Genomic DNA, 25785 nt, shown 5'->3' with positions numbered 1-25785 from the left:
CTGCCTGACGAACCTGTTGGAATTCTTTGAGGAGATTATAAGTAGGACAGATAAAGGGGATGCTGTGAATGTTGTATACTTGGACTTTCAGAAGGCCTTTGACAAGGTGCCGCACATGAGGCTGCCTACCAAGTTAAGAGCCCGTGGTATTACAGGAAAGTTACTAACATGGTTAGAGTGTTGGCTGATTGGTAGGAGGCAGCGAGTGAGAATTAAAGGATCCTTGTCTGGTTGGCTGCCAGTGACCAGTGGTGTTCTGCAGGGGTCAGTGTTGGGACCACTTCTTTTTATGCTGTATATGAATGATTTAGATGTTGAAATAGATGGCTTTGTTGCCAAGTTTGCAGATGATAGGAAGATTGGTGGAAGGGCAGGTAGTGTTGAGGAAATGGGTAGGATGCAGAAGGACTTAGACAGATTAGGAGAATGGGCAAGAAAGTGGCAAATGAAATACAATACTGGAAAATGCATGGTCATGCACTTTGGTAGTAGAAATAAATGTACAGACTATTTTTTTTAAACAGGGAGAAAATCCAAAAATCTAAGATGCAGAGGGACTTGGGATTCCTTGTGCAGAACACCCTGAAGGTTAACTTGCAGGTAGAGTTGGTGGTGAGGAAGGTAAATACAATGTTAGCATTCATTTCAAGAGGTCTAGAATACAAGAGCAAGGATATGATGCTGAAGCTTTATAAGGTATTAGTGAGGCCTCACCTTGAGTATTGTTAACAGTTCTGGGCTCCCAATCTAAGAAAAGATGTGCTGGTATTGGAGAGGATCCAGAGGATGATCCCAGGAATGAAAGGGTTATCAAATGAGGAATGTTTGATGGCTCTGGGTCTGTACTCATTGGAATTTAGAAGGATGGGGGCGGGGGGGGTGATCTCATTGAAACCTTTTGAAAGTTGAAAGGCCTAAACAGGGAAGATGTGGAAGGGATGTTTCCCATGGTGGGAGAGTCCAGGACAAGAGGGTACAGCCTCAGAATATTAGGGCGTCCATTCAAAACAGAGATGCGGAGAAATTTCTTTAGCCAGAGGGTGTGAATTTATGGAATTTGTTGCTACATGCAGCTGTGGAGGCCAGGTTGTTGGATGTATTTAAGGGATTGATAGATTCTTGATCGGACATGACATCAAACGTTATGGGGAGAAGTTTGGGTCCTCGAAGTCCTCTCAGCCCAATTTTCCTGCTTTCTCCCTGTAACCTTTGACACCTTGTATTGTGTTTGACTGCTGACTGCTGCAATATTCATGGACCCTGTGTCTTGGTTTCTATTTTTTGTGTGACTGTATTTTACTGTAATTGTATATGTGCCCTTGTGCTGTGTATGACCGTTGCACCTTGGCCCCGAGGAACGTTGTTTTGTTAGGTATTATTGTATGGTTGAACGACAATTGAACTTGAACTTAATCAAGAAACTATCAACCTCTGTTTTAAATATACTCAATGATTTGGCCTCCACAGCCGCCTGTAGCAATGAATTCCAGAAATTCACCACCCTCTGGCTTCAGAATTTTTTCTTCATCTCTGTTCTAATGGGAGGTCCTTGTTCGTTCCTTGTAAAGCTGTTTGTTCCCTTTGGTCCTAGATCTCGAGACGAGTTCACGGTTTCTCTATTTGTATGTTATTTTACATCATAATGTCTAGTTTTGAAAGAACATCTCTCTGCACGTCTGGGTCTAAGTGCCAGAGCCCGTTACTCACAGCCATGGTGGGAGTTACCTCACCAGAGGACGGTAACGCTGAGAATCCAGTGATGATTTCAGACACCGGGACCCATGCCGGCGGCTGAGGCTGGACGCCCTCCGTTCTCACCCGGGGTTGATGGACGCCCAGAACCCCAGTCCCTCCCGAAGTGCGGTCACGCTGGAGGGAGAGCTGGGGGGACGGAGAGTCCGGGGAGGCGAAGGGAGGCCCACGGCGTCGATGGGCGCCGTAGAGACGGGAGCAACGGCGACGCACTTTCCGGTGGTTGGGCCCGTGCAGGGACGTCATGTCCGTTTAACGACCTTAGCGAAGGGAGGGCGTCGCGGACGGCAGGTACCGGGGGGAGAGCACGGCGGAGGGGCGAGGGGAGGGAGGGCACGGCGGAGGGATGAGGGATGAGGGGAGAGGGGAGGGAGGGCACGGCGGAGGGATGAGGGGAGGGAGGGCACGGCGGAGGGATGAGGGGCGAGGGGAGGGAGGGATGAGGGGCGGAGGGAGGGGCGAGGGGAGGGAGGGCACGGCGGAGGGGCGAGGGGTGAGGGGGGGAGAGCACGGCGGAGGGGTGAGGGGGGAGGGGGGGAGAGCACGGCGGAGGGGCGAGGGATGAGGGGGGAGAGCACGGCGGAGGGATGAGGGGGCGAGGGGAGGAGAGCACGGCGGAGGGATGGGGGGAGAGCACGGCGGAGGGATGGGGGGGAGAGCACGGCGGAGGGATGGGGGGGAGAGCACGGCGGAGGGATGGGGGGGAGAGCACGGCGGAGGGATGGGGGGGAGAGCACGGCGGAGGGGTGGGGGGGAGAGCACGGCGGAGGGGTGAGGGGCGGGGGGGAGAGCACGGCGGAGGGGTGAGGGGCGGGGGGGAGAGCACGGCGGAGGGATGAGGGGTGGGAGAGCACGGCGGAGGGCGGAGGGCTGAGGGGCGAGGGGAGGGAGAGCACCGCGGAGGGCTGAGGGGCGAGGGGAGGGAGAGCACCGCGGAGGGGTGAGGGGCGAGGGGAGGGAGAGCACCGCGGAGGGGTGAGGGGCGAGGGGAGGGAGAGCACCGCGGAGGGGTGAGGGGCGAGGGGAGGGAGAGCACCGCGGAGGGGTGAGGGGCGAGGGGAGGGAGAGCACCACGGAGGGGCGAGGGGAGGGAGGGCACGGCGGAGGGATGAGGAGCGAGCGGAGGGAGGGCACGACGGAGGGGTGAGGGGAGGGAGAGCACGGCGGAGGGATGAGGGGCGAGGGAAGGGAGGGCACGGCGGAGGGATGGGGGGGTGGGGGAACCGCAGGGAGAGTGGTGTAGGGAGGGGGTAGGGCTTTAGGCGAGAGGGGACTAGTGTTTGGGGGAAGGAACGAACGAGAGGGAGGTGTGGGGAAAGAAGAGGGTGGGGAAGGGGGGGGTCTCTCTGCACCTTTCTGCTCTTTACTCTGCCTCAAACCCTGTTGGGGCTCTGTGCCTGCCTGACTGACTGTCACTTCTGGTGTCCCTAGCGATCCTGACCCCTCTCCCTCCTGCCGCATCACCTCATTCCAAGCCATGCTAGTACTGAGCTCCACTGACTGAACAATGGTGCCCGGCGAAGACGAGGGGCCCAGAATGGACGGGGACATTGGCAGGTTCGTCACGTTTGGGGCGGCTATTTAATTAACGGGGTGTGTTGTGTGTGGAGGGGAGGTAGGGAGGAGGGATAGGTAGTTTGTGAAATGATTTGCTTTATTCTGCTTCCACTGCTTTTGTGGGGCCTCACTGTGTCCGAGTTGTACGGTCCTGAGGTCCTCAATATCATTTCAAAAGCTCATCTGCTTTTCTTATATATTGAGTGACACACCATAAGATAGAAGAGCAGGATTAGATTAGGCTATTTGGCCCATTGCTTCCGCTCTGCCATTTCATCAAAGCTGATCCAATTTTACACTCAGCCCCAGTCTCCTGCCTTCTCTCTGTATCCCTTCATGCCCTGAACAATCAAGAACCTATCAACCTCTGCCTTAGATATACATAAAGACTTGTCCTCCACAGCTGCCTGTGGCAAAGAATTCTACAGATTCACCACACTCTTCATCTTCATTCTCATCTTCCTCCTCATCTCCATTCAAAAAAGGATGCCCCTTTATTCTGAGGCTGTGCCCTCTGGTCTTAGACTCTCCCACCACAGGAAACATTCTCTGCACTCCACTCTATCAAGGCGCTGCACCATTCAATAGGCTTCAATGAGGTCACCCTTCATTCTATTGAATTCCGCATCATTCTTCTGAATTCCACTCAATACAGTCCCGGAGCCATCAAGCGCTCTTAATATGATAAGCCGTTCAATCCTGGAATCATATTCGGGAACCTCCTTTGAGCCCTCTCCACTTTCAGCACATCCTTTCTAAGATAAGGGGCCCAAAGCTGCTCTCAATACTCCAAGTGAGGCCTCATCAGTGCTTATATAAAGTCTCAACATTACATCCTTGCTTTTGTATTCTAGTTCTGTTGAAATGACTTCCTCACCATGGACTCAACCTGCAACTTAACCTTTAGGAAATCCTGCACAAGGACTCCCAAGTCCCTTTGCACCTCAGCTTTCTGTATTTTCTCTCCATTGAGAAAATTGTCAACCCTTTCATTTCATCTATCAAAGTGCATGGCCATATACTTCCCAACACCGTATTCTATCTGCCATTTCTTTGCCTATTCTCCTAATCAAAGTGCTTCTGTAGGCCAAAACTTGCCCAAAACAACCTGCCCCTCCACCTATCATATAGTCAGCAAACTTTGTAGCAAAGCCTTAAATTCCATCATCCAAATTGACATATAATGTAAAAAGAATCTGTTCCAACACAGACCCCTGTGCAAACACCACTAGTCACCTGCAGCCAGCCCCCTTTATTCCCACTCTTTGCCTCCTGCTAATCAGCCACTGCTTTATCCATGCTAGCATCTTTCCTGGAATACCATGGGCCTGAAGCTTGTTAAGCAGCCTTGTGTGGCACCTTGTCAAAGGCTTTTTGAAAATCCAAGTGCACAACATCAACCGATTCTCCTTTGTCCATCCTGTTTGTTATTTCTTCAAAGAATTCCAACAGATCTGTCAGACAAGATTTTCCCTTGTAGAAACCATGCTGACTACGGCCTATTTCATCACGTGCCTTCAAGTATCCTGGCACCTCATCCGTAATAATCGACTCCAACATTTTCCCAACCACTGAGGTCAGACTAACTGGCCTATAATTTCCTTTCTGTATCTCCTTTCTTGAAGTGTGGAGTGACATTTGCAATTTCCCAGTCTTCCAGACCTTCCAGAATCTAGTGATTCTTGAAAGACCAATACTAATGCCTCCATGATCTCTTCAGCCACTTCTTTCAGAACTCAGGGGTGTACACTATTACATCCAGGTGACTTGTCTACCTTCAGACCTTTCAGTTCCCCAAGAACCTTCTCTCTGTCTATGGTAACTTCACACTTTATGATGCCTGACACCTGGAATCCGCCATATTGCTAGTGTCTTTCACAGTGAAGGCTGATACAAAATACTTATTCAGTTCGTCCACCATTCCGTTGTCCCCCATTACTCTCCAGCTTCTTTTCCAGCAATCGTCCTTTACACTTTAAGTAAAAACACACCACGGAAACAGAATTATCCTGGGAATGAAAGGGTTAATGGAGTGTAAGGAGGGCAGAGGAGGTTTAGTTGCTGAACATCTTCAAGGCAGAGACTGATAGTGGTGTGGGCATTGGCAGAATTGAGAGATCTGTGGCGAGAGCTGAAAGCAGTGAGGTAAAAGATGAGACACTGTGGAGCAGGTACAAGAGGACAAAATCTCCACAAAAACACAAAGGTTGGTGGTGTTATGGATCGTGTAGAAGGTTGTCACAGGTTACAACAGGACATTGACAGGATGTAGAGCTGGGCTGAGAAGTGGCAGATGGAGTTCAGTCCAGAAAAGTGTGAAGTGGTTGACTTTGAAAGGTCGAGCTTGAAGGCAGAGTACACGGTTAAAGGCAGAATTCTTAACAGTGTGGAGGAACAGAGAGGTCTCAGGATCCACATCCATAGATCCCTCAAAGTTGCCACACAAGTTGATAGGATTAAGGTGGTGTATGCTCCGTTGTTGTTCTTGCTCTACCTGCTTCCATTCGGTCAGATTATCTCAAAACACAGGGTGAATTACCACAGCTATGCAAATGACACAGCTGTAATTGTCCGTTACACCAGATGACCATCAGGCTCTGAACCCCCTTGTCCAATGTCTTAGTAGCAGTATAGAATGGACGAGTTTTAATTTCCTGAAAATAAGTAAGGAAAAAACATTTTAGTTATTGGTAGCAATAAAAGTGAGAATCTTAGAAATAAACTTGATCATCTGGCCTTACAAAACAAGCCAGAAGTAGAGAATTTTTATTGACTGAGCTAAATTTCAGATCACACATTAACCGGATTACTAAGACTGCATACCTTCATTTAAGAGTTCGATTTCTTATAACATCTCAACATGCAAAAAGACTGATACAGTTTTGATTTTAGCCAATTAGGCCACTGTTATGGACTCTTTTTCAGGACTGCTTAGCTGCAGCTTGTTCAAAATACAGCAGCAAGAATCTTAACCAAAAGAAGAAAATCTGAGCACATTTCATTGGTTTTGGTATAATTTCAGATCAATTTTAAAATACTCAGTTGTATACAAGACTGAATAATCTAGCTCCTCAGTATATTTTGGAGTGTCTATCCCCTTATATTTCCAATTGTAATCTTAGATCCACAGATACTGGTTTGCTTAGTGTTTCTAGAGCCAACCACGCAGGAACTGGTGACGCAGCCTTTTGCTCTTGTGCACTAAAAATCTGGAATACTCTGAGATATGCCAGGCTAGTACTGTAGAATGTTTCAAAACACCTCTAAACATCTACTTTTTAAAATGTGGCCTGCTTATAGGATTACTTAATGCCTGGTGGTGTTGGTTACATTTATACAATTTGGTATATTCGATTACATTTTATTTTCTATAATGTTTGTCTTATGATTTTTAATTTTGTCTCATTTTTATGACTCTTTTGATTTTTCTTTACAAGCTATGTTAAGCTGTTTGAGCCTGTATCTTAATGTATGTAAGCTGCTATAAAAATAAAGTTTTTATTTTTTCTTTGCTCAAGCTGGTAAATGAGCCAAGCATGCTCCTTTCTCAATTGCCCGAAACTTTTGGACTATTCTAGTGGTGTTTATTATTGCGACTTTCTGAAGATTACGTAAATATTGCTGTATAGCCTAATTGTTTAATGCTATTGTGTGGTGCCTTTGGGATGATACCAGTTGTAGATATTACTATCAGGACAATGATACCCTGTTCATGTTCCAAAGTCTTTCAGTTTTCTCTTTATTATTGTGTGTTGGCATTCATTAGTCAGGGAATTGAGGTCAAGAGTTATGATGTAATCTTGCAGTTCTTTAAAACCCTGGTTAGGCCACGTTTGGAATATTGTGTTCTGTTCTGGTCACCTCACTATAGAAAGGATGTGCAATGTTTCAAGAGGATGCAGAGGAGATTTACCAGGATGATGTCTGGAGTAGAGAACAAGTCTCATGATGATAGGTTGAGGGAGCTAGGGCTTTTGATTTTGGAGTGAGGGAGGATGAGGGAACACATAATAGAAGTATACAAGTTAAGAGGCACAGTGGGTAGACAGACTTTCTTCCGGGTCAGAAATAGTTAATACAAGAGGGCATAATTTTAAGGTTTTAGGAGGAAAGTACAGGGAGGATGTCAGAGTTAGGCTTTTTTAAAAAAAATAGAGTGGTGGGTGTATAGAACACACTTCTGGTGGGGGTGGGGTGGGGAGGGGAGGTGTGGTAGAGGCAGATACAGTGCCTCCACAACCTGGACCCACACGTTGATGTTGTGTGGAGGCTTATGTACTTCCAGGACTCCATCAGGTGTTGTCAGCTCAGGGCCACCCCTGTTGGAATGGCTGTGGACAAGATGCCAGACCAAGATTGATCCTGGCCTGGATCATGAACAGACAACTCAAATCTACCCCTCTCGGGCCACACTTCATCATTTGAAGCATTAGAAGTGTGAAGAGAAAAACACCTGCCATATAAAGCAACAACAAAGTGCCTATAAAAAATATTCACCCCCCCCCCCATCCCCTCGGAAGTTTTCATGTTTTATTGTTTCCAACATTGAATCAATGGATTTAATTTGGCTTTTTTTGACACAAATTAACAGAAAATAATAGAACCATAAATACTTAAATAGTAATATGTAAATTATGCCAGTAAATTATGAAATAGGTCTAGGACCAGCCTATTGGCTCAGGGTGTGTGACCCTCCAAGGGAGGAGTCGTAAAGTTTGATGGCCACAGGCAGGAATGACTTCCTATGACGCTCTGTGCTGCATCTCGGTGGAATGAGTCTCTGGCTGAATGTACTCCTGTGCCCACCCAGTACATTATGTAGTGGATGGGAGACATTGTCCAAGATGGCATGCAACTTGGACAGCATCCTCTTTTCAGACACCACCGTCAGAGAGTCCAGTTCCATCCCCACAACATCACTGGCCTTACGAATGAGTTTGTTGATTCTGTTGGTGTCTGCTACCCTCAGCCTGCTGCCCCAGCACACAACAGCAAACATGATAGCACTGGCCACCACAGACTCGTAGAACATCCTCAGCATCGTCCGGCAGTTGTTAAAGGACCTCAGTCTCCTCAGGAAATAGAGACGGCTCTGTCCCTTCTTGTAGACAGCCTCAGTGTTCTTTGACCAGTCCAGTAGCGTCTTCAGCACAGGGACGAGGCAGGACGTCTTCCACAGTACAGGAACCCTCCGGAGCCTCAGGCTCTATCAGCTTTGCACATCTGGACACTGCAGTTTTTCCCCATTCTTCTTTAGAAAACTGCTCAAACTCTGTCAGATTGCATGGGGATCATGAGTGAACAGCCCTTTTCAAGTCCACTACGAATTCTCAGTTGGATTTAGGTCTGGATTCTAACTTGGCCACTACAAGACATTAACTTTGTTGTTTTAAGCCAGTCCTGTGTAGCTTTGGCTTTATGGTTGGGGTCATTGTGTTGCTGGAAAGATATCTTCTCTGAAGTTGCAGTTCTCTTACAGACTGCATCAGGTTTTCCTCCAGGATTTCTGTATTTTGTGCATTCATTTTACCCTCTACCTTCACAAACCTTCTAGGGCTTACTGCCATGAAGCATTGGCACAGCATGATACAGCCACCACAATGCTTCATGATAGAGATTGTGTTTTTGATGAAATGCAGTGTTAGCCTTACACCAAAAGTAGCATTTAGTCTGATGGCCAAAAGCCTAATAGCTCAATTTTGGTTTCATCAGACCATAACACCTCCTTCCAGCTGACTTCAGAGCAAACGTATGCCTTCTGGCAAACTCTATCTGAGATATCTTGTGAGTATTTTCCAACCATGGCTTTCTCTTTGTCACTGTCACATAAAGCTGTGACTGGTGAAGCACCCAGGCAACAGTTGTTGTATGAGCAGTCTCTCACATCTCAGTCACTGAAGCTTGTAACTCCTCCAGAGTGATGGGCTCCCTGACTAGTCCCCTTCTTGCACGGTGATTCAGTTTTTGAGGATGGCCTGCTCTAGGCAGATTTATAGCTGTGCCATATTCTTTCCATTTCTTGATGATTGACTTAACTGTACTTCAACAGATATAGAGTGACTTGCAAATTTTCTTGTATCCATTTCCCGACGTGCTTTTTAATAACCTTTTTGTGGAGTTGCTTGGAGTGTTCTTTTGTCTTCATGGTGTAGTTTTTGCCAGGATACTGACTCACCGGCAGTTGGACTTTCCAGATACAGGTGTATTTTTAGTACCTTGACTGCACACAGGTGATATCTGTTTAACTAATTATGTGACTTCAAAAACTAATTGGCTGCACCGGTAATGATTTAGTGTGTCATATTAAAGTGGTGAATACTTAAGCAATCAATTTTTTGTGTTTTATACTGGTAATTAATTTAGATCACTATGTAGAGATTTGTTTTGACTTTGACCTGAAAGTCTTTTTCTATGGATCAGTGTCAAAAAAGCCAATTGAATCCACTGTGATCTGATGTTGTAAAACAAAAAAAACATGAAAACTTTCAAGGGGTTGAATACTTTTTGTAGGCGCTGCACCTCGGATGTTTAAGAGACTCTTAGACTCATGGATGATAGAAAAATTGAAGGCTATGTGGGAGGGGAAGGGTGAGATTGATCTTTGAGTAGGTTAAAAGGTCAGCACAACATTGTGGGCTGAAAGGCCTGTACTGTGCTATAATGTTCTATATCCTGTTTTGAAATGGTAGAGAGCAAGAACTCCTCAACCATTTTGAGCAATGACTTTGGTGTTCTCAGGCACAAGGATGGCTGAGATGGGAACGGGGTTTTGTACTTCTCCAAGATTGGGGTAGATTGCATATCAGAGTGTCACTGCACTGCACTCCACCCAGGAATATTCTCAACCTCTCAACAAGTAAAGTCAAAGTATTGTTTACTTTCTGAGAAGCAAACTGTTATCAATCTAGGTGTTCCACTTGCTTGTACCCGGATTGATTAGCTGCTAATGGCTAGCTCTAATTGTCTGCTTCCACCACCACCCCACCCCCCACAGCCCCACAGACCTGTCAGAAATCCTGAAGGAAGGGACTAAGGAATCACATGACCGAGCAGAGAATACGCAGTTCGTCAAGGACTTCCTGAAGGGCAAGATTCATCGGGAGTTGTTCAAGGTAGGGCTGATTCTACTTGCTGCCTGTATTGTCTGGATTATGAGGGGTTGGAACAAAGGAACAGGCCCTTCAGCCCATCCTGTGTATATTGACCAAGACGCCATTCTACAGTAGTCCTGTCTGCCTGCACATGGCTTGAATCCATCTGTTCCCTTCCTGTCCACCTCGGTCCAAGTGCCTCTTAGACGATTTTGTGACGTTGTAGAGGTGATGTACTTCTGGAAAACTGCCCACCTGGCACCCTTACCTAAAGCAAAGATACTGTAACACTGGAGTCAGTTACAGGAGGGTCACCAGGGTAATTCCTGCGATGAGAGATTAAATACTTCAGGCCTGTATCCCTTGGAGTTCAGAAAAATGAGTAGTGACCTAATTCAAACACGTAAGATGCTAAGGGCATTTGACAGGGTGAATGCTGGGATGGTTTCACTGGATGGAGAGCCTCCAACAAGGGGACATAATAGTCATTTAAAACGGAGGTACGTAGGAACTTCTTCTCCAAGGGTGATGAATCTCTGGAATTCTCTGACCCAGTAGGTGGTGGAAGCTGGATCAGTGGAAGTATTTAAACTGGACATTTTAAACACAAAAATTATGCAGATGTAACACGCACAGAATGCCGAAGGAACTGAGCAGGTCAGGCAGCATCTATGGAACAGCCAGTCTCAGAATCTCTTAAATGTCCCTGATCAGTCGATGTTTCAGACTGACACCCTTCAATGTTCAACGTAAATTTATAATTAAAGTACATATACTGTATGTCACCATACACAACCATAAGATTCATTTTCCTACAGAAATTCACAGTAAGTACAAAGAAATTTAAAAAGCAAAATAATAGCAGTAAATAAATAGGCAATAAATATTGAGAACATGAGATGAAGAGTCCTTGAAAGTGAGTCCATAGGTTGTGGGAACAGTTCAGTGCTGGGGCAAGTGGAGTTATTCCTTCTGGTTCAAGATCCTGATGGTTGAGGGGTAACAATGGTTCATGAACCTGCTGGTATGAGTCCTGACGTTCTTTTACCTTCTTCCTGATGGCAGCAGCAAGAAGAGCTGCCCCCTTCCTTTCCAAACGGGTGAAGGATCTCAGCCCAAAATATCGACTGTTTATTCATTTCCATAGTTGCTACCTGACCTGCTGAATACCTCCAGCATTCTATGTGTGTTTCTAAAGTGGACCTTGACTGGTTAAGGCACAAAGGGGTGTGGAGAAATGGCACAGAAGCAGAAGCCAACATAGATCAGTCATGGTCATTTTAAGTGGTGGTGTGGATTTGAGGGGCCTGATGGTTTACTCGTGCTCCTATTTTCTTGTGTTGTTCAAAGGTCTACAAGGTATAGTACTGTGCAAAAGTCTTAGGCACATATAGGGTACCTAATACTTCTGTACAGTACTGTAGTAATTTCATGTACTGCGCTGTACTGATGCCACAGAAAAAATCATGACAAATATGTGATGATAAACCTGATTCTAATGAGGGTCTGTATTGTGGACTGAGTGGGAGGGTGGCAGAGAGAGGGGAATCATAAGACTATAGGATATAAGAGCAGAATTAGGCCATTTGGCCTTTCGAGTCTGCTCTGCTATTTCATCATGGCTGATTGATTTTTCCTCTCAGCCTCAATCTCCTGCCTTCTCCCTGTATCACTTCATGCCCTGACCAATCAAGAATCTATCAGCCTCTGCCTTAAATATACATAAAGACTTGCCCCCTGCCCCCCACTGCTGACCGTGGCAAAGAATTCCACGGATTTGCCACTCTCTGGATAAAGAAATTCCTCTTCACCTCTGTTCTAAAAGGATGCCCCTCTATTCTGAGGCTGTGTCCTCTGGTCTCAGACTCTCCCACCATAGGAAACATCCTCTCCACATCCACTATTCAAGGCCTTTCACCATTCGATAGGTTTCAATTAAGCCCCCCCCTCATTCTTCTGAATTCCAGTGAATACAGGTTCTGAGCCATCAAACACCCTTCATATGACAAGCCATTCAATACTGAGATGATTTTCATAAACCTCCTTTGAACCCTCTCTAGTTTCAGCACATCCATTCTCAGATAAGGGGTCCAAACCTGCTCACAATACTCCAAGTGAGACCTCGCCAGTGCTTAATAAAGTCTCAACGTTACATCCTTGCTTTTATGTTCTAGTCTTCTTGAAATGGATGCCAACATTGCATTTGCCTTCCTCACCACAGACTGAACCTGCAAATTAACCTTCAGGGAATCCTGCACAAGGACTCCCAAGTCCCTTTGCACCTCAGTATTTTGTATTTTCTCTCCATTTAGGAAATAGTTTTCTCTTTCATTTCTTCTACCAAAGTGCATGACTATATACTTCCTGACACTGTATTCCATCTGCCACTTCTTTGCCCATTCTCCTAATCTGTTTAAGTCCTTCTATAACCTCCCTACTTCTTCGAAACTAACCTCCCTTCCACTTATCTTCATATCGTCTGCAGACTTTGCAACAAAGCCATCAATTCTATCATCCAAATCATTGACATAAAAAGAATCGGCCCTAACAGACCCCTAGTGGAACACCACTAGTCACCGGCAGTCAGCCAGAAAGGGTTCCCTTTATTCCCACTCTTTGCTGCCTGCCAATCAGCCACTGCTTTAGTCATGCCAGAATCTTTCCTGTAATACCACGGGCTCATAGCTTGTTAAACAATTTCATATGTGGCACCTTGTCAAAGGCCTTCTGAAAATCCAAGTACACAACATCAACCGATTCTCCTTTGTCTATCCGGCCTGTTATTTCTTCAAAGAATTCCAACAGATTTATCAGGGAAGGTTTTCCCTTGAGGTTTCCCTGACTACAGCTTTTTTATCATGTGCCTCCAAGTACTGAGACCTCAACCTTAGTAATCAACTCAAATCTTCCCAACCATTGAGTTCAGACTAACTAACCACTAGATTCCTTTCTTCTGCCTCTTTCCCTTCTTGAATTGTGGAGTAACATTTGTAATTTTCCAGTCTTGTGGAAGCGTTCCAGAGTCTAGTTTTACTTGCACCATCTCTTCAGTCATTTCCTTCAGAGCGCTGGGGTGTACAGCACCCAGTCCAGGTGACATCTCTACCTTGAGACCTTTCAGTTTCCCAAGAACCTTCTCTCCAGTTATGGTAACTTCACAGACTTCATGACTCCTAACACCTGGAACTTCCACCATACTGCTAGTGTCTTCTGCAGGGAAGACTGATGCAAGCTATTATTCAGTTTGTGTGCCATTTCCTTGTCCCCTATTTCAGCATCGTTTTCCAGTGGTCTATTATCCAGTCTGCCCTCTCTCTTACACTTTATGTATCTGAAAAACTTTTGGTATCCTATTTAATATTATTGGCTACCTTTCTTTCATATTCCATCTTTACCTTTTTAATGATGTTCTTGGTTGCCTTCTGTTGGTTTTTAAAAGCTTCCCAATCCTCTAACTTCTCATTAATTTTTGCTCTATGATACACCCTCTTTTGGCTTTATGTTGGCTTTGACTTCTCTTGTTAGCCACGGTTGTGTCATGTTGCTTTTAAAATACTTTTTTCTCTTTGGGATTTATATATCCTGTGCCTTCTGAATTGTTTCCAGAAATTCCAGCCATTGCTGCTCTGCCGTCATCCCTGCCAGTTTCCTTTACCAATCAATTCTGGCCAACTCCTCTCTCGTGCCTCTGTAATTCCCTTTCCTCCACTGTAGTACCGATACATCTGACTTTAGCTCCTCCTTAAATTTCATGGTAAATTTGATCATATTATGATCACTTTTCTAAGGGTTCTTTTACTGAAAGCTCTCAAATCAAGTCTGGTTTATTACATAACACCCAACTTGGCCACTCCCGAACATTATCTTTGTTGTTTTTAAGCCATTCCCGTGTAGCTTTGGCTTTATGCTTGGGCTCATTGTCTTGCTGGAAAACAAAGCTTCTCTCAAGTTACAGTTCTCTTGCAGACTGCATCAGGTTTTCCTCCAGGATTTCCCTGTATTTTGCTGCAACCATTTTACCCTCTACCTTCACAAGCCTTCCAGGGCCTGCTGCAGTGAAGCATCCCATATCATGATGCATCTGCTATCATGCTTCACAGTAGGGGTGGTGTGTTTTTGATGAAATGTGGTGTTTGGTTTATGCCAAACTTAGCGTTGATTCTGATGGCCAAAAAGCTCAATTTTGGTTTCATCAAACTATAGAGTCTTCCAGCTGACTCCAGAGTCTCCCACATGCCTTCTGGCAAACTCTAGTCGAGATTTCATGTGAGTTTTTTCCAACAGTGGTTTTCTCTTTATCACTCTCCCATAAAGCTGCGACTGGTGAAGCACCCGGGCAACAGTTGTTTGCACAGTGTCTCCCATCTCAACACTGTAACGCCTCCAGAGTTGTCATAGGTCTCCTGAAGGCCTCTCTCACTAGTCCCCTTCTTGTACGGTCACTCAGTTTTTGAGAATGGCCTGCTTTAGGCAGATTTTCAGTTGTGCCATATTCATTCCATTTCTTGATGGTTGTATGCCAAGGGATATTCAGCGACTTGGAAACTTCTTTATATCCATTCCTGACTTGTGCTTTTCAATAACCTTTCACAGAGTTGCTTGGAGTGCTCTTTGTCTACAGGGTGTAGTTCTTGCCAGGTTACTGACTCACCAGCAGTTAGACATTCCAGAGACAGGTGTATTTTTATTACAATCAATTGAAACACCTTGACTGCCCACAAGTCTGTAAAAACAGAACCCCATTTAACTAATCATTTGACTTCTAAAACTAATTGGCTGCACTAGTGTTGATTTAGTGTGTCATATTAATGGGGATGAATACTTATGCAATAATTTTGTGTTTTATATTTGTATTTAATTTAGATCACTTTGTAGAGATTAGTTTTCACTTTAAAGACTCTTTTTCTGTTGATTAGAGTTAAAAGAAGCCAAATTAAATCCACTGTGATTCAATGTTATAAAACAATAAAACATGAAAAATTCCAAGAGGGTGCATATGTTTTATTGGCAGTGTAGCATGCCCACAGTTTACCAACCCTAATCCTTGTGTCTCTGGACTGTGGGAGGAAAACAGAGCACCCAGACAAAACCCATGTGGTCGTGGGGAGAACATCCAAACTCTGTATAGACAGCGGCAGGAATTAGAATCAGAATCAGGTTTAACATCACCAGCATATGTCGTGAAAGTTGTTGTTTTGATGCAGCAGTACATTGCAATATATGATGATAAAAAAGCTATAAATTACAGTAAGTATATATTAAAAAAAGATTAGTACAAAAAGAGAGAAGAAAATAGTGAGGGAGTGTTCATGAGTTCATTGTCCATACAGAATATTTTTCTGATCCTGTGCAGTGGCCCCGCCATATCCAGTTAAACCCTGATTGCTGCCACAGTAATGTGTAGCACTAAACTCTACACATCCATAGCCGCCCTGTTCAGTCTGGGCTTGGTGGGGTGCATGGTAGCCCGTGACATTTGGCACTGTTACCCTTATAAAGTATTTGGATCATTCCCTATGATTGCTTCCCCAATGATCTTCCCTACCACCAGCGGGATGGGAGGGTGAAGAGAAAGCTGATCTAAGCTTCCTTTGCACTCTGGGAGGACTTTCTTCTTTCAGCAAGCTCCTTGGGGAGAAAGAGATGGGGTGTGTGAGGCTGATGCATGTAAGGCACCAAGGCTGTTAGCTCCTTGTCACAACACTGTCTCGTCTTGTGTTACAGCTTGGCACGGTAGCCCTTTACTACACCTACAGCGCCCTGGAGGAGGAAATGGATAAGAATGCTGAGCATCCAGCCTTTGCTCCCCTGTACTTTCCCCTCGAGCTGCATCGCAAGGAGGCTCTTGCTAAGGACCTGGCATTCCTATGGGGTCCCAGCTGGAAGGATCAAATCCAGTGTTCGGAGGCTACCAGGAGATACACAGAGCGGATCCATCACATTGGGGAGCATGAGCCTGAGTTGCTGGTTGCCCACGCCTACACCCGCTACATGGGGGACCTGTCAGGGGGGCAGGTACTAAAGAAGGTGGCCCAGAGGGCCCTCGGCCTGCCCAGCACAGGAGAGGGCGTCCTCTTTTACGCCTTCGACAACATCTCCAACCCAAGTCGCTTCAAGCAGCTCTACCGCTCGAGGCTCAACAATCTGGAGACCAGTGAGGAAAGCAGGCAGAGGATTGTGGAGGAGGCGAACCAGGCCTTCCGCTTCAACATGGAGGTGGGCTTCGGAACTGGACATCAGCATTGAGTGGCACAGTGGCCACTGGCCTGTTCTGGTTGTGTGAGAGTTCCTGTAGACGGGTTGGCATGGAGTCCCTGAGATTACTCAATCTGAATCAGAATCAGATTTAATATCACTGACTTATGAAATTTGTTGTTTAGCCACAGCAGGGCATAACAACAAAAACATATGAACAAGTTAGTAAGTAGTTCAAAAAAATCATGGATTTCTTCGTGAGTAAATCATGAAGGATCCCACCCATCCTGCTCATGGGCTGTTTGTCCCACTCCCATCGGGGAGGAGGGTATGTTGCATCCACACCAGGACCACCAGACTCAAAAACAGTTACTGTCACCAAGCAGTCAGGCTGATCAACACCTCCACCCGCTAACTCCAGCCCCTCCATACCTCCAACCACCAGTACTTTATCAGTTCCTGTCAGTTCCCTTATGGACATAAAATCAATCTGTGTATACAAGTTATCTATTGTATTTATATTTATTGTTATTTATCTTATTGCATTTTTTTTGTTGCCTCAGATCCAGCATAACAATTAGTTCATTCTCCTTTACACTTGTATACAGGAAATGGCATGAAACAGTCTTGAATCTTATAACCCAATCCCGTCATCCACATGAATCTTTTCTGCACCTTTGCCGGCTTTCATAAGACATAGGAGCAGAATTAGGCCATCTGGCCCATCAAATCTGCTCCGCCATTCCATCATGGCTGATTTATTATCCCCCTCAGCCCCATTCTCCTGCCTTCTCCCTGTAACATAGAAACATAGAAACATAGAAAATAGGTGCAGGAGTAGGCCATTCGGCCCTTCGAGCCTGCACCGCCATTTATTATGATCATGGCTGATCATCCAACTCAGAACCCCGCCCCAGCCTTCCCTCCATACCCCCTGACCCCCGTAGCCACAAGGGCCATATCTAACTCCCTCTTAAATATAGCCAATGAACTGGCCTCAACTGTTTCCTGTGGCAGAGAATTCCACAGATTCACCACTCTCTGTGTGAAGAAGTTTTTCCTAATCTTGGTCCTAAAAGGCTTCCCCTCTATCCTCAAACTGTGGCCCTCGTTCTGGACTTCCCCAACATCGGGAACAATCTTCCTGCATCTAGCCTGTCCAATCCCTTTAGGATTTTATACGTTTCAATCAGATCCCCCCTCAATCTTCTAAATTCCAACGAGTACAAGCCCAATTCTTCCAGTCTTTCTTCATATGAAAGTTCTGCCATCCCAGGAATCAATCTGGTGAACCTTCTTTGTACTCCCTCTATGGCAAGGATGTCTTTCCTCAGATTAGGGGACCAAAACTGCACACAATACTCCAGGTGTGGTCCCACCAAGGCCCCATACAACTGCAGTAGTACCTCCTTGCTCCTGTACTCGAATCCTCTTGCTATAAATGCCAGCATACCATTCACCTTTTTCACCGCCTGCTGTACCTGCATGCCCACTTTCAATGACTGGTGTATAATGACACCCAGGTTTCGTTGCACCTCCCCTTTTCCTAATCGACCACCATTCAGATAATAAACTGTTTTCCTATTTTTGTCACCAAAGTGGATAACTTCACATTTATCCACATTAAATTGCATCTGCCATGAATTTGCCCACTCACCCAACCTATCCAAGTCACCCTGCATCCTCTTAGCATCCTCCTCACAGCTAACACTGCCACCCAGCTTCGTGTCATTCGCAAACTTGGAGATGCTGCATTCAATTCCCTCATCCAAGTCATTAATATATATTGTAAACAACTGGGGTCCCAGCACTGAGCCTTGCGGTACCCCACTAGTCACCGCCTGCCATTCTGAAAAGGTCCCGTTTATTCCCACTCTTTGCTTCCTGTCTGCTAACCAATTCTCCACCCACACCAATACCTTACCCCCAATACCGTGTGCTTTAAGTTTGCACACTAATCTCCTGTGTGGGACCTTGTCAAAAGCCTTTTGAAAATCCAAATATACCACATCCACTGGTTCTCCCCTATCCACTCTACTAGTTACATCCTCAAAAAATTCTATGAGATTCGTCAGACTGAAGAAGAGGATTTCTTGGAATTTATGCGGGATGGTTTTTTGAACCAACATGTCGAGGAACCAACTAGAGAGCAGGCTATTCTGGACTGGGTTAATTTCCTGTTTAATACCATCTCCGACCTCACTACTACTGTTAGGTGGCCTGAACACAACTCCCACCAGCGTCTTCTGCCCCTTAGTGTTACGCAGCTCTACCCATATCGATTCCACATCTTCCCGGCTTATGTCCTTCCTTTCTATTGCGTTAATCTCTTCTTTAACCAGCAACGCCACCCCACCTCCCCTTCCTTCATGTCTATCCCTCCTGAATATTGAATATCCCTGAACGTTGAGCTCCCATCCCTGGTCACCCTGGAGCCACGTCTCTGTGATCCCAACTATATCATAATCATTAATAATAATCTGCACTTTCAATTCATCCACCTTATTACAAATGCTCCTTGCATTGACACACAAAGCCTTCAGGCGTTCTTTTACAACTCTCTTAACCCTTATACAATTATGTTGAAAAGTGGCCCTTTTTAATGCTTGCCCTGGATTTGTCGGCCTGCCACTTTTACTTTTCTCCTTAGTACTTTTTGCTTCTACCCTCACTTTACACCCCTCTGTTTCTCTGCACTGGTTCCCATCCCCCTGTTGTGAACTAACCTCCTCACGCCTAGCCTCTTTAATTTGATTCCCACCCCCCAACCATTCTAGTTTAAAGTCACCTCAGTAGCCCCTGCTAACCTCCCTGCCAGGATATTGGTCCCCCTAGGATTCAAGTGTAACCCGTCCTTTTTTCACAGGTCACGCCTGCGCCAAAAGAGGTCCCAATGATCCAAAAACTTGAATCCCTGCCCCCTGCAGATCCCTGAAGGATGAGAGGAGACATGATAGAGATATACAAGATATTAAGAGGAATAGATAGAGTGGACAGCCAGTGCCTCTTCGCCAGGGCACCACTGCTCAATACAAGAGGACATGGCATGGGGTGGAAAGTTCAACAGGGATATTAGAGGAATGTTTTTTACACAGGGAGTGGTTGGTGCATGGAATGCACTGCCTGAGTCAGTGGTGGAGGCAGATACACTAGTGAAATTTAAGAGACGACTAGACAGGTATCTGGAGGAATTTAAGGTGGGGGAGTTATATGGGAGGCAGGGTTTAAGGGTAACCTTTGACACCCTGACTAAACAAGAACCTATCAACCTCTGCTTTAAATATACATACATTTAAATAATGACTTGGCTTCCACGGCTGTCTCTGACAATGAATTCCAGACTCACCACCCTTTGTCTAAAGACATTCCTCCTCATCTCTATTCAAAAAGGACGTCCTTCTATCTGAGGCTGTGCCCTCTGGTCCTGGGTGAAATTTTCACACATATTCAAATTGCTCTAAGCTGAGAAAAGAATTTGAGGGGCAAAAGCCCAAATAAGTTTTTCTGAAACTCTAGTTAGGCCATATCTGGAGTATTGTATACGGTTCTGGTCACCCCACTGTTGAGGCTCTGAAGAGGGTGCAGAAGAGGTTTACCAGGATGCTGATTGGATCAGAGGGTATGTGCTGTAAGGAGAAGTTGGACAAACTTGAGTTGTTTTCTCTGGAGCAGTGGAGGCTGAGGGGAGATCTGATAGAGGTTTATAAGATCATGAGAGGCACAGATAGAGTAGACAGACAGTATTATTTTCCCAGGGTTGAAATGTCAAATACCAGAGGGCATGCATTTAAGGTGAGAGAGGATAATTTCAAAGGAAATATGAAAGGCAAGAGAAGGTGATGGGTGCCTGGGGTGATGGTAGAGGCAGAAATATTAGAGACCTTTAAGAGATGTTTAGATAGGCACATGAATGTGAGGAAAATAGGATGTGGAAGTTGTGTAGGGGTAAGTGATTAGTTCCTTTGGCTATTTGATGAGTAAACGTAATTGGTTTGGCACGATATTATGGGTTGAAGGGCCTGTTCCTCTGGTGTAGTGTTCTATGTTCTAAGTTAGATGGGTGGTGAGGACTTTAATGAAATTATTGTGATGGTAACAATGGATAAGCTAAATGTTGGGGGGGAGGGTGGTGGTATGGCTGGTGCCACAGAGACATGCAGACAGTAGCAGGCTCTTTGGCCCATCTGGTCCATGCTCACCAAGATGTCCATCCAAGTTGTCCTGTTTACCAGCATTTGGCCCATCATCTTCTAAACATTCCCAATGTATGTATCCGCCCATGTCTTAAAATTTCTTATAATACCTACCTCTCTCAGCTCATTTCACAGACCACCCTTTGTGTTTAGAGTGTACCCTTAAGTTACTAGTAAATTTGTCCTCTCCTTTTAGATCTAAGCCCTCCAGTTCGTAATTCCCCAACCGCGGGGAAAAGACCAAGTACCGAGTGTATACATGTTCTCTATGTGCCTCATGATTCCATACACCTCTACAAGATTCCCTGTGTCCTACACTTCAAGGATTAAGGTCCTTGCCTTTCCAACCTCCAATGTTGGTAATCAAGGATTTGGGGTCCTACAGCTTAGAGTTAACCTGCAAATACAGCCTTCAGTAGGAGGAGGTTAGCCGGAATCGGGAGGTTTTTAATGCAGTTTTACTGGATTTTACTGAATCCACACCTGCAATTGTGAACTGTTTTGACATCCTCACCAAGCAAAGGTCTACTTGTATTAGAGTGGCTATCACTGGATTGATTCTGATGGTCAGAGAGCTCACCTTTGAGGAATAATTGTGGCCTACTTGGACTCATTGGCCACAACCTTCCACTGTCTAATCTTTATTCTAATTACACAATCTCACAGGTATTTGAGGAACTGGATAAAATTGGAAAAACCCTTAAAGGAACGGGTCAAGAAGGTGGAATCCCACTTCACGATGGCAAAGGAGATGTTCGGAAGTGTCCTTTCTACAGTGCCAAAGGTAAGCAACCAGGGCAGAATTAGAAATGGGTTTAATATTTGCTGGCGTATGTTGTGAAATATTGCTTTGTGGCAGCAGTACAGTGCAGTACATAATAAAAATTAGTATATAAATTACAAAAAGAAAAATACATAATTAAATGTAATGCAGAAAAAATATGGGGCTCCTGTACCATCTCCCTGATGATGATAATGAGAAGAGGGCATTTCTGGGTGATGGGAGTCCTTAATGACAGATACTGCCTTTTAGAGGCATCATCTTTGAAGGTGTCCGCGATGATGGGGAGGCAAGTGCCCATGATGGAACTGGCTGAGCTTACAAATTTCTGCAGCATCTTCTGATCATGTGCAGTGGCCCCTCCAATCCAGACAATGAGAATGCTGTCCACAGTAATCTGTCGAAATTTGCAAGTCTTTGATGACTTAGTCTCCTAATGAAATATAGCTGCTGTTATGCCTTGTTTGCAATTGTATCAATATATTGAGCCCAGGATACTAGACACTAGAATACTACAGCACAGTACATGCCCTTCGGCCCTTGATGTTGTGCCGACCCATATATTCCTTAAAAAATACTGCCTGGCCTGCTGCGTTCACCAGCAACTTTGATGTATGTTGCTTGAATTTCCAGCATCTGCAGAATTCCTGTTGTTTGCTCTTAAATACCCCTAATGTTTTGGCCTCCACCACCATCCCTGGCAAGTCATTCCAGGCACCCACAACCCTCTTGTGTAAAAAAAAAACTTACGCCTGATGTTTCCCCTAAACTTCCCTCCCTTAACTTTGTACATATGCCCTCTGGTATTTGCTGTTCGTGCCCTGGAAAACAGGTACTGGCTATCCACCCTATCTATGCCTCTCATAATCTTGTAGACCTCTATCAAGTCCCCTCTCATCCTTCTATGCTCCAAAGAGAAAAGTCCCAGCTCTGCTAACCTTGCCTCATAAGACTTGTTTACCAATCCAGGCAATATCCTGGTAAATCTCCTCTGTACCCTCTCCATAGCTTCCACATCCTTCCTATAATGAGGTGACCAGAACTGAACACAATACAAGTGTGGTCTCACCAGAGATTTGTAGAGTTCCAACATCATCTCTCTCCTCTTGAACTCAATCCCCCTATTAATGAAGCCTAGCATCCCATAGGCCTTCTTAACTACCCTATCAACCTGTGCAGTGACCTTGAGGGATGTATGGATTTGAACTCCAATGTCTCTTTGTTCATCCACATTGACCATTAACCCTGTACTCAGCCTTCTGGTTTGTCCTTCCAAAATGCATCACCTCACACTTAACCGGATTGAACTCCATCTGCCACTTTTCTGCCCAACTCTGCATCCTGTCTATATCCGTAACCTTCGATAACCTACAGCTCCATCCACAACTCCTCCAATCTTCGTGTCATCTGCAAACTTACTCACCCATCCTTCCACCTCTTCATCCAGGTCATTTATAAAAATCACAAAGAGCAGGGGTCCCAGGACAGATCCTTGTGGCACTCCACTAGTCACCAACCTCCAGGCAGAATACTTTCCTTCCACTACTACCCTCTGCTTTCTTCCTGTAAGCCAATTCTTTATCCAAACAGCCAAGTTCCACTGATCCTATGCCTCATGACTTTCTGGATGAGTCTGTCGTGGGGAACCTTGTCAAATGCCTTGCTAAAATCCATGTAGACCACATCTACCACCCTACCTTCATCAATTTCTTTTGTTACCTCTTCAAAAAACTCAATTACTCAATGCTCGTGAGGCACGACCTTCCCTTCACAAAGTCATGTTGACTATCCTTGAGTAGACTGTACTTCTCCAAATGCTCATAGATCCTATCCTTAAGAATCCTTTCCAATCGTTTGCAGACCACCGATGTAAGACTCACCGGTCTTTCCACTGCTGATCCCTCATTGACGATTGTAATATGTTTCTTCAACTTCTTCCTGAAGTCCACAATCCTTCCTTGGTCTTACTGACATTGTCCAAAGTTGTTGTTGTGATGCCACTCAACCAGCTGATGGAACTCGCTCCAGTATGTTTGTTTGTGTCTACTTGACACCATCTGAAATTCTATCATCAATAGTTGTGTCATTGGCAAATTTATAGATAGTGTTGGAGCGCTGCCTAGCCACACAGTTGTGGGTTAGAGAGTAGAATAGTGGGCTAAACAATCACCAGTATTGATGGTCAGCGAGGAGATGTTATTTACGATGTGCACTGACTGTGGTCTTCTGGTGAGGAAATCAAGGATCCATTTGCAGAGGGAGGTACAGAAGCCCAGGTTTTGGAGCTTGCTGATTAGCACTGAGGGAATGATGGTAATGGCAAACAAAGTGGAATGCGTCTGGGGTGAGACAACGTCCTGCACTCCGATGGGTAGCCCAGGACCGGGAAATGGGGTGATTGATGGCTGGAAACCTGGAGTTTGCTTGTGTAGGACTGGAATAGCAAGAGGGAAGATGGCTCTGCTACTGTGGGTAACAATTGTTACTGTTGGGGAGAGCATCCCAGTAGAGATTGCACTGGGGACCATCCTGAACGGTGTAGGAAATCCCCTACCCTGCACTCGTTAATTCCCAGTATAGCTGAAATGAGTCACAAAGGAAGTGATTTCCTGTTTGTTCCTTTTTATAGTGTAGGCTGACTGAACTAACATGCACTGTCTATGCAAGTAGAACGAGATATTGCAGGACTACCAAAAGCAGGCCCTCCGGTTCATAAACACAAGGCATTCTACAGATGCTGGAAATCCAGAGCAACAGATAATGCTGGAGGAACTCAGCAAGTCAGGAGATGGATAGAGTTGAGATTTTGTGCTGAGACCATTCATTAGGTCCAAAATTTTAGCTCTTATTCCTCTCCATAGATGTTGGATTAAACTGCATAATTGTTATTTGATGCTTGTTTGTGTTTTTATATAATTGCCTTATGTATATACAATAGTTCAATGTTTTCTAGTGGTTGCAGTTGCTTTTGTAATTAGCTTGATGGCAGCTGCATTGCACTATTTGCATAGGGGCTATCTTATTAACACTCATCTACAAATTTAAATGATATTTGTTATCTATGGAAATTCAATAGAATAAGTAAACTGGTATAACAAGAGCAGAGCACAAAGGCTGTCTTCTCTCTTTGTCTTCTCCCTGTCTTTGACTTCTTTGCCACCACTCCCCTTTTCAAAGTTTTCTTAGCACTTAATAAGATTATCATGAGTAACAAGTTTATGCATGTTTTGAAAGAACATTGGATGAAAAACATCAGAAACCAGCACTGAGTTCCTCCTGCATTGTGTGTGTTACCCTTGCAGTTGAGTGTCATATGCTGGTACCAGGAAATGGCAATTTAATGGTGCCTGTATCTCTCCCCCCCCCACCCCCAATCATTAATTCTTTGGCTTTCTTTCCCTCTAGGCAATGATGAAATGGGGTGCCCACTTCACGGAATGATGGCCATCGTGCAGAGCTCTCCTTTCCAGCTAGTGATGGCTGTTCTTGTGGCACTGGCTGCCAGCTGGTATCTGCTATGAGGCCAACTGTCACAGACAGACAGTCCAAAGTGATGCAAAACTCACCCCTTCTTTCCTCCACCCCATGTTGTCCAAGAAAAAACATTGATGCAGTTGAGACCCAGCAGGACTGGCAATGAGAAAGTTGGAGTGTGGACAGCTGTCCCTGTGAACACAGTGGTTGGCCTTCATCACTGTGGTCTGTTTTGTTTGATGTTCAGGTAATTTCTACACTTAACACTGGCACAGCAAGATCCCAACAGCATTTCTTGAACTGTACTATTCCAGGCTGCTCTTCGAGAATTTTTCATTCATTTTATTGAAGGAGCATAGCTGTTTATAATTGACAAAACCCTTTACTGAGACAACATGCCTAAAACCCACCTGGTCCTCACTCACATAACACAGGCTTTAGACTGATCAGATAGGCCTGCAACTAGACAGTTCCCACTATTAAAGTGGTTGGGATATAATTAAACTGTAATGCTGAATTTCCACTTTCTGTAATAGGTGATTAAATCTGTCATTAATAATTTTTCATTGTTATTTACCCAGTATTTATGCACAAATATTAAACGTTTTAACCACCACTGACCTGTCATTTCTGACTGACTGCACTTTATTTATAAGCATGGGGTCATTAGAATATCTCACCACTCTATTCTGTTGAAAGTCAATGAATGACCAGCAGGAGCAGTTTTCCTTAATGTGGAGAG

General features: G+C 45.0%; 2 protein-coding genes across 3 annotated transcripts in view; one reads left to right on the top strand and one right to left on the bottom strand.

The window, feature by feature from the left end:
* The window catches only part of LOC134352187 (SEC14-like protein 1), a 147457-nt gene that overhangs the window by 89188 nt on the left and 32484 nt on the right, over positions 1-25785 (bottom strand). The gene's annotated exons all lie outside the window — the stretch shown is intronic.
* Positions 1938-25670, top strand: LOC134352189 (heme oxygenase 2-like). Its single transcript, XM_063059472.1, has 6 exons — positions 1938-2043; positions 3184-3309; positions 10304-10421; positions 16125-16616; positions 21455-21572; positions 24975-25670. Exons 2-6 carry the CDS (start codon positions 3260-3262, stop codon positions 25088-25090), a joined length of 894 nt encoding a protein of 297 aa, XP_062915542.1. The 5' UTR covers positions 1938-2043; positions 3184-3259; the 3' UTR covers positions 25091-25670.

The sequence above is a fragment of the Mobula hypostoma genome, chromosome 9 (genome assembly GCF_963921235.1).
Source record: "Mobula hypostoma chromosome 9, sMobHyp1.1, whole genome shotgun sequence".
Lineage (NCBI taxonomy): Eukaryota > Metazoa > Chordata > Chondrichthyes > Myliobatiformes > Myliobatidae > Mobula > Mobula hypostoma.
The sequence above is the reverse complement of the archived record's forward strand: the minus strand, read 5'-3'. Positions and strand labels throughout refer to the sequence as shown.

Bases quoted from the DNA above. Each gene is read 5' to 3' on its own strand.
- LOC134352189 (XM_063059472.1), top strand. From the start codon at position 3,260: ATGGTGCCCGGCGAAGACGAGGGGCCCAGAATGGACGGGGACATTGGC. The intron at 3,310-10,303 runs GTTCGTCACGTT...CACCCCCCACAG, and splicing joins ATGGACGGGGACATTGGCAG to CCCCACAGACCTGTCAGAAA. The intron at 16,617-21,454 runs GTGGGCTTCGGA...ACAATCTCACAG, and splicing joins CCTTCCGCTTCAACATGGAG to GTATTTGAGGAACTGGATAA.